Source organism: Parasteatoda tepidariorum, chromosome 2, assembly GCF_982258835.1.
Source record: "Parasteatoda tepidariorum strain Cologne lab strain chromosome 2, Ptep-v5.0, whole genome shotgun sequence".
Classification (NCBI taxonomy): domain Eukaryota; kingdom Metazoa; phylum Arthropoda; class Arachnida; order Araneae; family Theridiidae; genus Parasteatoda; species Parasteatoda tepidariorum.
This window is the reverse complement of record NC_141756.1, coordinates 27,369,314-27,384,932: the sequence shown is the minus strand read 5'-3', so window position 1 is coordinate 27,384,932 and position 15,619 is coordinate 27,369,314. Positions and strand designations below refer to the sequence as shown.

Genomic DNA, 15,619 nt, shown 5'->3' with positions numbered 1-15,619 from the left:
GTAGAGTCCCACAGTTTTGTGACCAGTTATATGATTGGGGTAATGTGGCCAGCGTCGCACGTTATACCACTTTTATTTCCTAAGTAAGTCGGTACCTGATCTGAATCTGGGTGGTTCAGGATATTTATTTATTTATTGATAAGCATACATTTGCACGCTTGTGTGCTCAATTAAGGCTTATGAAACATTGTTAAGTAGAATTACAGATAGTACATTACAGATGAGGACAGCACTAAGAGATATTAAGGGTAACAGCGGGATTCGAACCCGCTACCTCCTTGTCTTGCACAGCGTTTGGAGATGATACCGCTCTGCCAATGGTAGGGCATTCGGCTCATATCGGGTGTTCTGACTTCAATTCCCGCTAGTTGAAGGCTTCCAGTGTACAAAATGGTGACTGGTGCACGGTAAATCTGTCGAGGTCACAAAGTACTCCAAGTTCCAATAACATATCAATACCTCTGAAGTCACTGGATCGGAGATTGATCACGCTCTGGTTCAGGTTAAAATTACGATCTGAGGATAGATGGTGTGGGAATGTGACCATGTAAAACGGGATGTTGTCTCCAGATCATCCTCAAGGATGTTTCCCAAACCGTCGGTAATAACCCATCGTACAGCTTTACTGTCTCTTGTAAATAAAAATACAGTATCGTACCGTACCGTTTCTTAAATAACATTTAAGAAAAAAAAGCAAAATATTTTATTTGAAATTTTCAATTTTTTACAATGCAACTATTTTTACTAAAATGTATGTACCTAAAATATAGATTCAAAATAAGGATTTAAATTTTTTGAAGATATTTATTTTGTTTCATATTTTTTAAAAACTTAAACTGGTTTTTTGCCTTCTTCTTTGATTATTTTCTTTTCTAAAGAACTTTTCATCGAAAAAATTCTCCTGGTAAACCCGGTTTATAAATTAAGTTCATTAATTGATTTTCGAATATAAAAACTGTTATGACTGTATGAAATTTTTATAAGTATGGTGCATCTTCTAGTATAATGATGAATTTGTTTTTAGCGTATGGATAATCTGAAATGGAATAAAATAGACTGAATTATGTTTTACGAAATCAAAAGACTGATATGAATATTGAGAATAGTTATAAGACTATGGCATCTGCTAGTAAAGTCCTGAATATTTTTCTAGCGTATGCATAATCTGAAAATGAATAAATTTAGTTGAATTATGTTTTAATAAAACAAAAAACTTTTATTAATACTGAGAATAATGGCTTCCTTTAAGCTTCGACCTCAATGCTTTAGATGATTTTATCTTCGCTTTATCTTAGCTTTGGTCTTTTTGATCTTAGTCATGAGTGAAAAAACGTATTTGAGTTTGAAGTGATTTTGAAATGTGTTTGTGATTTTAATATTAATTTATGAACCCTTTCATAGTTGTCAGACCTTTTATGGAGGATTCTAAAAGTATATATTAAATGCGGTCTCTGTTGAACACCTTGTACGGTGCTCAAAATTAACCGGACCACATTAATAGCTTTTGATCTAATGATCAGATTTACAAGCATTAAGATGTTTTTGATGCATTTAATTTTTTATGCCTAATTTAAACTATGCATTTTCAAATGCCGAAATTCGAAATTCAAAGTTGTTGTTGTTGCCAAGCCTGTTGGTACGAATTTTGCTCCCAGCTCGAATTGACCGCAATGATCTAAAATATTCTCAGTGGTTCATGGATTTGAATTCCCTTGCCGTTGGGCTAAGCGAGGGAGGTTTCAATGATTTTCCTTTCCTTGTTACTCAAATGCGGGTTGGTATCATTAAAAAAGTCCTCCATAAAGGCTAGATTATCCCCATACTTGATCTAGAAGTTCCCTCGTCCTCTGGGGTGGGATCAAAATTACAAGATTACTGAGTTAAACATTGATAGTCGTTAACACGGAATTGAGTCGGCTGTATAACTCCATAAAATATATTGTGAATAATATTTTTGAAATAAAGTGTATTTTGATGATCAAGTATGCTAATCCGGTTCAATAAAGAATGTTTATTCTGATAAAGTATGTTTTTGTTTCTGTTTTCATAACTTAAAATATCGTCTGCACAAATTAATTCATCTATTTACAGTTAACCGTTTGTGAAATAATTACATTAGTACGTGAAAATCCGATCATGAGACCAAAAGTTATTCAGGTTTTGTTTTTCTTATTTTGCACACTTATTTGGAGACAGGTCCTTAGACACCATCGTAACTCGAATTCAACATTCCATTTAGTTCGACTGGTTCGTTTTAACTAGTTTACTGACTGGCTAGTTTACAGAGTTTGGATTGATTTGTTTCGAATAAACGAATTTCTTACAGCATGCAGATCATAAGTCAGAATACCAGTTATTGGTAGTACACAAAACCCATTTTTTTTCTTTCCATAGCTAAATCCTTGATGAAACTACAGAATAGTAACACAAATATCTAAAAAAAAAATTTAGGTTTAAATTTCATTCCAATTTTATACAAAATGTCTACAGATATATTGTACCGTACTTTGGAATTATTTTGATATTTCGGAATTATTTTTTTTCTTATTGCAAAGGTAACACAAAAGATGAAGAACAATAATTTAAAAGTTTTTCAGTTAATAACAAAACGGAAACAAATTCGGAAACGAAAACAATTTCCTATCTGTCTCCGCAATGACATAATTTTTTCCATAAAAAATCATATTAAAACTTGTTTTTTAAAAAGAAAAAAAATATGTCTTCCACCCTTTAAATTGAAACCTCAACATTCAATTTAAAACTTGAATTTCTCGCTTAAAGCTTCCCTGCAGACGATTCTTTAATTAGCTTCAACGTCTCCCGCATCTCAAAAGCTGTCCCCCAGCGGAAGAAAAGAATCTAATCAAAATAAACGTAATCATTTGGGGGGTACACAACAGTCATTCTGCTTTACAGACAAAAGAAGATTCCAGAACTGAAATTATTACTGGGAGGGGATTCTTGGGTTTCCTCCCAAGAAAAGGGTATATAATGCGAACGTCTTTGAAAAGTAAGAAGCAATTTTATACTTTGTTGTTTATTTTACAAGATGGGGTGATATTTTCTTTGAAAAAAGTTTCACAAAAAAGCTTACATATTTCCCACAGTTTAGTGAGGCGTTCTAATGATTTATTTTTCTAATTATATAGTATGATTGCTGGAGTTTTTTAAAATACACAATATACTGGCGGCCGACTCAAAATTTACTTTCTCCATCTTTGAGGTGCAATGAGTCTCAATAAAAGTAATGTAAATTAGTTATAAGACTTGTTTTGGACCGGTGTCATTATTTACGCCATCCAGCAAAAGAATTTTGAATCATGTGTTTGTAATAGGTACCTGTAACAAAAGGTACTATATGCTAATCTTCAAGCATGTGCTAGAGATTTTTTTTATAGATTTGTTAGCGGCTGAATACGTTTTTTAAATTAGTTTGACTGGAAAATAAAACTCTTATAGTACTTAAATTTGGAGGCAAAACAAAAGTAGATAAATATTAAAATGTTACCCTCTTTAAGAAAATATATACCAGTTTTTTAAGAAAAATATTTTTTTCTGCTAGGCTTAACAAAATTTAAAAAGCACAGGATCGCACCACAAGTCAGTCTCAGTAATGTAATTTAGATCGGTCCAAAGCAAATGCAACAGGCCGGTAAAATCCTATTATAGCTCACCTCTTGGGGACTTTTTGAAATCTCGCCAAGTTGGCAATCATTACTGGGATCAATCATTACTGGAAAAATAATTTATATTATTTAAAAAAAAAATTAAATAATTACAAATCTATTAAAATATTTTAATAGAATAAAAGAAATTTATTTTTACTCAAAAAATGAAATAATAACGACGATTCTAACAGCATAAATGACGAAAAAATAACCCTTTTATCTCTTTGCTATAACGAAATAACGAACTTTCGCATAGGTATACATATCAAATAACCAATCAGGTTTAAGAATTTTGGTTGAGTGATCGGACGTTCAAAGTGATCTCCTCGAATTATATCCCGGAAACCTAGTTTGGCGAGATGTCAAAAACCTGCCTGGCGAGATTTAAAACAATCGCCACGGAGTGGGTTATTATAGGATCCACCCCGATTAAGTTTAAATACCACTTCCCGTAGACGGTCACTCAAAATATGTAAAAGTGTCTAGGTTTAAAAATACGTTAAAATGCGAAATTTTTAAGAACAATAATTTTTTTAGGTAGACTATATTTGAGAGTGCCCCTTGATTCTCGCCAATTTGTGATCACGGTTGATCGCCAAGCTGGGCGATGTTAAAACCCAATCGTGATTCTTATTGGCTTAGATTTTAACGCTGTTTCTAAATGTTCAAGGGTATGTGTTATGTTAGAGGTCCATTAGTTCAACGTTGGATACCGGCTGATAAGGTTATTTTTGCATCTGGTCAATAAGATCGAAGGTATGTGGGCAGTCATAAAAAGGGATTTAAGAAAAAGATATCACAGCTAGTCCGGTATCACAGACGCCATTTTCGATTCGTATTTCGTCGCATTTATGTGGCGATGGAGGTACACAGATTCTATTCATGATAAATTTAGACAGTATCTAACTGTTATTAGATAATTCTGTGCACCTAAATCTGAGAATATTCAAGGTTAATGAAGAAGTGAGTTGCTTTTTACCTTTTCTTTCTGTGCTTACTCCGTACTTAATTTTTGTTTCGATTCAAAATGCATTTTATTGGGTTACTAGCAAACTAGAAATAGCCACAAATGTCGGTCAGAAGAACAAAACCCCTTAAAAAATAATCAACCCATAGGCGTAATGTTACAACTTTCATTACAAGTTTTATTTATTTTCTAGTTACACACGTTTTGAATTAGATGCGCACTATATTGATCTTTAGTTCAAAATTAACTTCAGTAAAAAATTATAACAAAAAAAAAACAGTTTTAGTTATGATGTTATTTTTTTATTACATTATTTTGTGCTGTAGAAAAAAAAGGAAGAAAAAATAATTACGTATATAAGCATCAATTTAAACAAAGTGAATCTTAATAATAGCTTACCCATTAATATTTTTATCTCGAAAACTAATTTCAATGAAAGCTTGATAAAACATGGTTCATTTAACTTCCTTTGAAAAGGCGTTGAATCTGTTTCATTTTTTTCCAAGTTCTTTCGTCACATTCCGTTAATTTTATTTTATCCATTGTTGGAAAAAAAGTATAGGAGAAAGAGATCATCTTTAACTCTCCTAATTGTTCTGACTTGCAACGCCAACTAGCATTCCAGAAGCTCTAGAAAACTATTTGAAAAAAACGCGAATAAAAAAGTTCTAAATGCTTTGAATATCGCCAAAATCTTCATTTCTGGTGACATCTTTAAAACGGAAATGCTTTCCTTTTAAAGTGAAAAATCCCACTGATTTATTTCGCTTTCCTTTGTCTCTCACAAAATAGAAAAGTTTTTATTTATACTCAGTTCACTTCACTTCTTATTCAAGTTTCAGTATTATTATTTTTTCTTATCGTTTGCATCTTTTGACTGTCATCGAAAGAATGGAACTGGAGGCTATATTTCAGAAATAGGGAAGAAAGTGGCAAAAACTATTGTTGTTGTTGATGAATATTCCGTTTTCTATTCTTTGGAGTGTTTTCATTTTCTTTTTTTTCCCTCCGTACTGCCACCCATCTTCTCATTCAAGTCGTTCTCTTTTCGATTTTTTTTATCCTTTTTAAAAGTCTCGTCTGCGATGCTGTTCAACTCGAATAAGTTTTCTTTTTCTTTTTTTTCCACAGAGGCTGTCTACATATTGAAAGACGGTGATTTATTTATGAGGAGATTATTTTTCACTGATAAATTAACTAATTATTAGGATAAAAATGCTACTCCAACGAATGTTGTCGTTGTGTAGAATTTATCATGACACGAACTGTGTTTTTATTTGCCATTTAACTTGTCTACAATTGAATTAATAACTCGAAAAACAAAAAGTAAAGAATACTTGTGGTAGACACGTAAATATTTTCTTTTATTGCACATTGTAGTTTTATTTCAAATTACACTGATAAACAAATTTAAAAAAAGTTGATAATATTTTGGTATCTAATGCATTTACTAAAAAAAATTAAAATATGCTCTTTCAAAATATACGTAACATTTATCTCGTCGGCATATCGTTTTTCAGATATGCTTCTTCAACCGTTTATTTTTCGCTAAAGCTCTTGTTACATAATAAGCTCCCGATATCTAATCTCATTCGATTATACATATGCACACACACACAACATTAAAGTTCAAGATGTAAAGTCAAATCTTGGAATGGAATACAAGGCTGGAGTATACCTCAGACTTAGGAAGTATTTTTACTTCCTTGGAACTAATAATGCTTAACTTTAGAATACTTCCTTAGTCTAAGGTATACTCAAATGTTCCACTTCGAGATTTAACTTTACATCTTGAACGTGAATGTTGAAGAAAAAGGTAAATGTAAAAAACACCAAACAGAACATGAAGAGAAACATTATAAATTCGTTTAATTAAAGTGAAACAAACATTATTAAAGCTGAAACAACATTATTAAAAATGTAACACAATATAACTACATATTCTTTATGTTAAGTGTATGTAAAGTACTTTAGAACAATTGTTAGAAAATACATAAAATTTTCATAGAAAAACAATTTTGAGAACATAATTCGTTTTCTTTTAATATCGGATAATTGTAAAAGCTTAATAGTTTTCTTAAAAAATCATATTTATAGTGAATAAATATTATTCATTCTTTACATAACCATTTTTTTAATCCAAATTGTTAATCCCTTTGCATGAAAAGTAAATTTTTTTAAATAATTGTAATGAGTAGTTTTAAATAACCTTTTTTTTAGTCGTAATGGGTTAGTTAAAGAAGCTGAAAGGGGTACAACCTGAAACCCTAAAGGATAATTCGAAAACAGTTAAATGGGGTAACTTTGAAAGAAATTGAAAATACTAAAAGGAAGCAAAATTTAATCAAGTTAAATTATGAACGTCAGAAGCTCTTTGCATTAAACCATAAGACATCTTGTTGTAGGCTTAGCTGTAATACACAATAATGATCAGCAATTTTTTAAAAAATTTTGCCAATAAACTGTTGTTTAGTATTTACTTAAATGAGTTATTAAAAAGACGTGATTTTTTTTCCATAAAGGTTTAGAACTACACAAATACTTTTTTTTTTCAAAATTGAAGATTTCTCAGTTTTAAATTCTTTTACCTTTTTTATCGTGACATTAAATGACACAAAATTAACAATAGAAAAAGGATTTAAGACTTTTTATTTGTGATGAAACTTGAAAATGATTTATGTTAAAAAATATTTTTGGAAACGCACATTTACCTGCATTACTTATAGTTACCAGATATGCTACTTAGATACTTTAATAACGTCAGATAAAATTAAATTTAAATTACAAAATACTGTATGGAAATTGCTTGTATATTCATTTTATTTTTGGTGAAATTGCAAATAAAAGAAATAAGAAATATAACTTTAAATTAGCTCCATAAAAATATAACTCCGTTTCTTAATATTTTGAAGTAAGCATAAGAAAATAAATATCAAAACTAAATTCTGTTATAAGAGTACAAAGTATACAACAAAGAAATATTAAAAAAAATATTTTCTTGGGACATTTTGAAAAATACACAAGTAAAAATTTCAATATTGCAGAAATAGTGCCAATTTCACAATCTGCTCCAAGCCAGCTCCTTTGCATAATTTCAAGAATCTTTCTCTGAAAAAGATAAGATTTTATAAATTAGTTACTTTTTTTAATAATTTTAAGACTAAAAATGGGCAGGTACCAATTTTTTGGTATCAGTTAAAGTGATACTGGTACATTTAAGTACAAAAAAAACCTATTATAAGAAACTTCTCACACTTTTAGTATGAAGTACACAAAAATCTTAATTTATAGAGGCGAAGAAAAATCATAAAGTTAATCCATCAGTTGTTGAGTTAAATCTATTACAAAATTAATTATTACAAAATGTATTTTAAGATGCATTCGTTTCGATGTGTTTAGGGGGAAAACAGAGAGGAGTTGAAAAGGTGACTTCGTGTTTTTTACAAACAGTGTTTCTAATAATCACCTTTTTAACTCCTTTTTTGTTTTCCCCAGTAATCATAAGAGATTTCATACTTTTTACAAACAGTTTGTGATTATGATCCCGTTTTCGTCATCTACTTCAATCTACATCACTCACAACACGGTATTTTTTATTAATATTGTTCACCCTCCTCTCTTTTTGTCCAAAAATAATTTTGACTCCTTACGTGTATATATTTTAGATTTCATTTTTGACATACATTATAAAAATACATGAAGTGTATAGAATCTATAATAGCACTAAAAACATATAAAAATGTACAATAGGATTTTAACTAAGGACCACACTGGATAACTTAATAGGAACTGAAATTGCATTTATGTTGTAAAATATAAAAAATATAAAGTAGTTCTTTAAAAAATATTTTAGTACAAGGTGATTTTGCCTCCTTTGTTCAATTCAAAGAACAATAAAGCATTATTCAGCAATCAGAGCACTATTATTTCTTAATTTCCTTTGCAGTCAGAGCCATGTGCAGAAGTGCTAAAAATTTTTAATAGAAGTGCTATAAATCTCTTTCCATTGAATCTTTCAACCACAAATTGATGGACTCTGAAAGATCAAAAAATTGAATGGAGACATTTTAATGAAAATTCAGTTTTACAGAGTCTCTTTCTTCATTGTTACACTTGATTAAATGATCATTAAATGATTTTAAAGAAATAGCCCTGTTGTTTATTTAAGTCGCATTTTTTTGTTAAATCGCCAAGTGCTTATTTCAGGACAAATATAGAGAAACTAATAAGATTAGGCGAGAGTTGATAAATGATTTTTAAATATGAATTGTTAAAATGAACAACGTAATTATAAAATTAAAATTGATAACATCATAAATACTATTTTAATTCATATACCCTGTAAGTCCCCAATATACAAATTTCAGCTACATTTTTTTTTAAATTACGAAACATAACATATTTTCTAATTAAAAAATGACTTACTCTAGCGAAATTTGCATTGCGTTTTGGTTCAAACATCAATCAACTTCGAAACAACTTCAACGGCTAATTTCATGTTCTTTTCCACCCACTCTGGCCAAACAGTTGAGGAAATGATCTTCTTTTTGTTTTCTTTTATAAAATTAACTGCCCACAATTTCAAATTCGGTTGATTGACCGCATCAGAAGCAGAAACCACTTCACAGACGTTCTCCAACGACAGTTCGGACATCAGTGTTAATGAGCATCGATTCTTCAAGTTATCCACTTGATATTTATCAGCCACAAACATCAGTTTCAACAATTTCTCATAATCAGTGTTGGTGATCGTGTCAGTGTACAGAAACTCTAAAAATGATTGCAGAGTTTCACTTTCTACATCTGGAATATCAACAACGGCAGTCTGAGATTCCAGCATATTTTGATCAAACATTTCAGAGAACACAGGAGATCGAGCTGACAGCAAGCATTTGTGAGCCGGGATGATTTTGTCACGTGTCTTCAATTTAACGTCACTATGCTTGTCATTCAATAGCATTTCTTTGAGATTTTCTTGCAGAGGTAAAGGAGAAGCCTTTAAACATGGAAAAGAATCATCCTGTGTCCAATTCGCAGCGCTCGAATCCGAATTTCCACCAGAAGTTATAACGGTACATACCAGTGTGAACGAATACGGTAAGTGAAAACGTGATTTGTCTACAAGTTGACTTTTTTCAATCCATGTCTCAAATTTCTGTATTTCGACAACTTTTTTTGGAAATTCGCAATCTATTTTACGATTTTCCTCATTCAATACTGCGATTTTCAGTTTATAAGGTTGTAATAAGTCAACTTTTTCAAATTTTATGTTGATTCTCTCATCGGAAGCGTGCATAATAATATCTATATGAGTGCATTCATGAAAAAGAACTTTTACTTTCTTCGTCCAATTTTCAGGACCAGGAATATTCACTTTCCACTGCGTATGGATAGTCGGAATTTCCACCGTCATTACTTGTTTTTTGTAGCTTGCATCAATTATGTGGCAGCGGACAGTTAATGTCGGATTAACGCGTTCCGTAAATTTCTCACACAGTTCCAAGAAATTACTATCTAGAAAACTGCTAGAACTTTTTGAAAAAGTAATATTTTCCTTTACGACTGATTTGATAATCTTTCCATCAATATCAATCAATTCTAATTTATATGTTACTGAAACATTTTCAGATTCGCTCTCGTCATTTTCCCTGCATAGACAACACATAAATGAACTTGGAAGAAATTGATTTTTGTACAGTCTTAAATACCATTTAGTTCCTTTCAATGTTGTAGCCTCAACTGTGGGACTCGTTTTCTGGTAATTACCCATTGTATTTATTAAATCAATAAGGTTACCGATTTCCCAAGTGAAAGTAAACACTCCTTCAGTTTCCATAGACATAATAAAAAACTTAATACTTTGAAAATTTACAGTGTTTGAAGCCTGAAATAAATATTTTTTATTCCATAAACGACAACTTATATAATTTTACCACATATTAGCATTTCATGAACTGATTACTTCTTCTCTTTCAGATGATGTAGTTGCTACTATCATGTGACATATGCACGTGATAAGATATCAGCATTTTGAGAATTTTTTTATAGTGACTTCCTTCGAAGTGGGCGTTGAGTAGACAAATTTTAAATGCTAAATAGTTTATTACGAAACATGGAAGGTTCAATTATTTTTCAAGGGAATTCAAGACACAACAATTATCAATTTATATTTTGGAAAAACAATGCAATTTATTATCTTTCTCTAAAAAAGGAATGTTATCTCAATGCTGACGAGAGATAAGAATTGGTTTCGTTCGTTTTCATAAATCGGTTATAATTGAATAAGTAAACCTTTTTTTTAAAAAAAATTGAAAATTTATAATTTAAGGTATGATAGCGACAACAGTTTTGCTTTTTTGCTTTTTTTTGTATTTATTTTTAAATTCCTTTATTTAAAAACAAATACGGCAAATATTACCATCATAAAACCAAACCATGTTTTTCTACAAATTTTCAACTTGGTCAATTGATGGCATACAGAACATTTTAACTACAAATATGTAATGCACTGTAGGTAATCGATTTTATACTATAGCTCTGACAGCTTAAACTTTATTTTTTACCTTTTGATAATTTTTGCTTCTTTCATTTTTAAAGAAATACGGTCAACTATTACATAAAACTAAGTTTTTCAACAAATCTCAACTTAATCAATTCGTTGCATATAAAACATTTTGGCATAATGCACTGGTAAGAAATTCATTTTCTAATGTAGAGACAAGTAAATCTTTATTTATTTTTACATTTTTGTTGATATCTTTATATCTGTTGCTTTTTTTAAGAATAGGGCAAATATATTACATGAAACCATATTTTGCAAGTAATCGCAACTAGATAAATTTGTATATACTATTAACAAGCAATCTTTTAATTCACTGTTAACAATGAATTTTATAATACACTCAAAATTTCATACGTTTACTATACTGTATGGTCAATAAATCTTCACAAAAGCACTTAAGTATGCTGTTTTCATTGACCAATAAAACGCTTTTATTGAAAACTCTTCTTTTACACAGAAAAAAAGTTCCTAATCCATAAAACAGATCATCAAACTAGTTCTAATTCATGATTCAAATAACTAGCCTCTAACTAAAAATGGTGAAAAAAAACAGCAGTTTTTGAAGAATAAGGTTCTTAAGAAGTTTTTTTTTGTGTGGCTAATTGTTTAAATAAGATGGCCTCTGACGAAAACATTTTAACTCAGAAATTAATAAATATTTTCAAAGAGGCAGATATAATCAAGAATATTAAAATAAAATAGAAAAATTAAATTTGCTTCTGATATTATCAGAAAGAATGGATTAAAAGAAGTTTTTTACTGATCGAAAAAGAAGAAGGCCAAAACCACTGTGGCTCGATTCTGTGGTATCAGATTTTAAACTGATTGGAAGAAAAGATTGACAGTCCAGGTTAAACAGAAGGCTGCCTTAGTGAAATATTCAGAGGAAGACCTAGACCCACCCTGGGAAGTCATATGTCAAATATGATGGTAATGTGTGCTATATTATAGCGTCATCTATATTTTAATAAAAACAATTTAATTGCTGATTTTAAAAATAAAATGGTCTTGATAAGTTAAAAAAAAATCCTTAGAAATTATATAAATTTATAAAAAATAAATTACTCACTTTCATAAAAAGTTGTTTTGGTTTTAATCAGCAATCATTTTCATTAAAATTTCGTTAGCCAATTCCATATTCTCTTTCATCCAGTCTGACCAAACAGAGGATGAAATTATTTCTCGTTTATTTACTCTTATAAAATCGAATGCAAAACGTTTTAGTTCCGGATGATTTACCATTTCAGCAACAGAAATTACATGGCAAATATTTTCCACGCTCAATTTTGTAGTCAGTATTTGTGAACATCGTTCTTTCAGTTCGTCAACTTGATATTTATCTGCCACTAACGTCAGTTTCAAAATTTCCTCGCAATCGGTAACGGTTATCGTGTCAGTATACAGAAACTCTAAAAATGATTGCAGAGTATCACTTTCTGCATCTGGAATATCAACTACGCCAGTCTGAGTTTCCAACATATCTTGATCGAACATGGTGGAGAACACGGGAGATCGGGCTGACAGCAAGCCTTTGTGAGCAGCAATGATTTTATCATGCGTCTTCAATTTTACGTCGCTATGCTTGTCGTTTAATAACATTTTCTTAAGATCTTTTTGCAGAGTTAACGGAAAAGAATTTGAATTTGGAAAAGAATCATCGTGCTTCCAATGCTCAGCGCTTGAATCAGAATTTCCATCTGAAGAAGTAATGGAGCATACCAGAGTGAACGAATACGGTAAGTGAAAGCGTGATTTGTCCACTAGTTGACTTTTTTCAATCCAAGTCTCAAATATCTGGTTTACGACGACTTTTTTTTGCAATTCACAATCTATTTTACGATTTTGATCACTCAATATTGAAATATTCATTTTATAAGGTCGTAACGAATCCACTTTTTCAATTTTTATGTTGATTTTTTCATCGGAAGAATGCATAATAATATCTATGTGAGTACATTCATGAAATGGAACTTTTACTTTCTTTGTCCAATTTTCAGGACCAAGAATATATATTTTCCACTGTGCATGGATTACATTCGGAATTTCCTCCATTATTAGTAGTTTATTGTGGATTTCTTCAACTATGTGGCAGCGGATAGTTACTATTGACTGAAGGAAAATGAGTTCCGGTATATTCCTGTACTGTTTCAGGGAATTACTGTCTAGAAAACTGTCAACTTCACTGCTTGATCTCTTTGAAAAAGTGATATTTTCCTTTACGACTGATTTTAAAATCTTTCCATACATATCAATCAATTCTAATTTATATGTTACTGATACATTTTCAGATTTGTCGTCGTCATTTAGCCTGCATAGACAACACGTAAAACAACCTGGAAGTGATAATTGATATCGGTACACTCTTAAATACCATTTAGTTCCCTTCAATGTTTTAGCCTCAACTACGGGACTGGTTTTCTCGTAGTAACTCGTTAGATTATATATATACTCGACGTAGCCAATTTTCAAGTCTAACTTAAATACTCCTTCAGTTTTGTTCGACATGATTCAAATTTAATATGAAAATTCACCGTTCTTCTCTGTGATAAACACTTTTTACTCCATGTATATAAAACTAAGCGAGATTGCTCTTGCCGCAAATTTGCCGCTCGTGAACTGATTATTTCTTCTTATCTGCTGACGTAGTTACTCATATCATGTAATGCATGCACGTGATAAGATATCCCCATTCTAAGAGTTGTTTTTTATAATTTTTTTATCTGCTATCTGGTTTATAATTACACTCGGAGGAATAGCTTAATTTTTAAGATCTCTCATAATGATGTCACACATGAAGGGGAGAGATGGGGTTTTTAAAATTGTCACAGTTTTTGACAGGGGCACCGCGAATACATATTTTTGGAAGGGGGAAATTATCACTCTGCCGAATAAAACTCCAAATTTTTCAGCCCCTTGTATACGCATGTATTTCATTATCTTCGATTAAAAATTTTTTTGTTGCTAACATTTTGACTTACTATATTCAGCAAACGTATTACAGGTCTAACGATTTCATGCATAATTATTCTAGTAAATGAGCCGTGATTGGTCAGTAAATTAAGCACTGAACTGTTATGAAGAACTGGTGTTTGATCCTCAGGCCCATCGGATGATAGGTATCAGCTTGTCGAGGAAGTAAAGGCGGCTTGTGCTCAGTGCTAACCTTATCACCACAATCAGGCCGTAGGTCGTGAAATTTAGGATTCTTAAGTCTACGAGCCCCTTGACTACACTGAGCTCTTGCTTTCCTTTTTATCTAGTCAGTAAATAATGAACCCTTTGATAAGTTAAAAAAAAGAGAAATAAATTAATTCACAGCTAAGATAAAGACACAATTTTTCCCTGTCCCTCGAATCAAATATCAAATGATTTGGCAATAGGTAAATCTCGTCAAATAACGAATAGATAGATAGTCACATGAGCACGGGAAGCGGAGAAGGACACTAGTTTATATAAATATTAACATTGAGCCTACTATTAGGTATGCAGCTATTTTAACTTCCCAATTATTTTAATCATTTAAATTTGGTTTTTAATAAGAGAAGAAAACATACAGGTTACATGATAAAAACATACGGGTTATACAAAAAATAATCAGATGCATATAAAACATCAGGAACGTATTACTCATTTACGGGCAAGAGGGTATGTAATTCCTTAGCTAACTGTCGGTAAAATCTGGACAAGGCTCAAAATGCATGTTTATGAAAATGGACTCACCTCAAAATGCCTTTTTGCGAAAGTGGACACAGCTAGAGATTCTTTCCATTTTGCAAACACGCATTTCGAGTTGAGTTTATTTTCGTAAACATGCATTTCGAGTTATGTCTATTTTCATAAACACGTATTTAAGATTTGTCAATTTTCGTAAATGCTCATTTCGAGCAGTATTCAGATTTACTAACTCACAGTGACGTAATAGTTTTCGTAAAACTGAATGAAAGGATGCAAAAAATAAATCTTCAATTTTGGTGTAAAGCAACTGGAAGCATAATTACCACATCAATAATATTTTTATATCTGAAATGCTCTTTAATCATTTCTACAGTATTGTAAAAATAATTGTGTTATGACAGTACGAAGCAAGGTTGGAAATAATTTTCTGAAGAATTAGTAACAGTGGGGCAATAACTTTTGTCTTAAGTGTAAAATGATAATCAAAAGTACGATACTTCCCCCAAGTTAGACATTGTTTACGGAGTCTGTCAATCATATAAAATTTTTATGTATTTAGCAATTAAGTTTCTCAAATCTATATATATATATATATATATATATATATATATATTTTTCTTACACGGCGACAAAAAAAGCCTCATTACAACTCTCAGATTGGCAATGCTAGAAAATCGACCAATGTTTGCCGCTAAAAATATCACATGCCAAATCTAGCTGAGGTGACTCAACATATAGCGCTTCAAA

At 31.0% G+C, this 15,619-nt stretch overlaps 1 protein-coding gene across 4 annotated transcripts in view; it reads right to left on the bottom strand.

Annotated features, from left to right (window-relative positions):
- Positions 1–5,977: 5,977 nt before the first annotated feature.
- LOC107436317 (speckle-type POZ protein B) overlaps positions 5,978–15,619 on the bottom strand; it is a 64,267-nt gene continuing 54,625 nt past the window's right edge. For 2 of the 4 annotated variants that reach the window (XM_087157068.1, XM_087157066.1), the window contains exon 2: positions 5,978–7,743. Coding sequence is in view for 2 of the 4 variants with exons in the window: in XM_087157065.1 (XP_087013191.1) it covers positions 12,290–13,702 (1,413 nt within the window). In the remaining 2 variants the exon portion in view is untranslated. Of the gene's footprint in view, positions 7,744–9,060; positions 11,480–12,266; positions 14,954–15,619 lie in introns of those variants that run through there. The other 2 variants (XM_087157065.1, XM_071177318.2) reach the window with 2 other exon arrangements.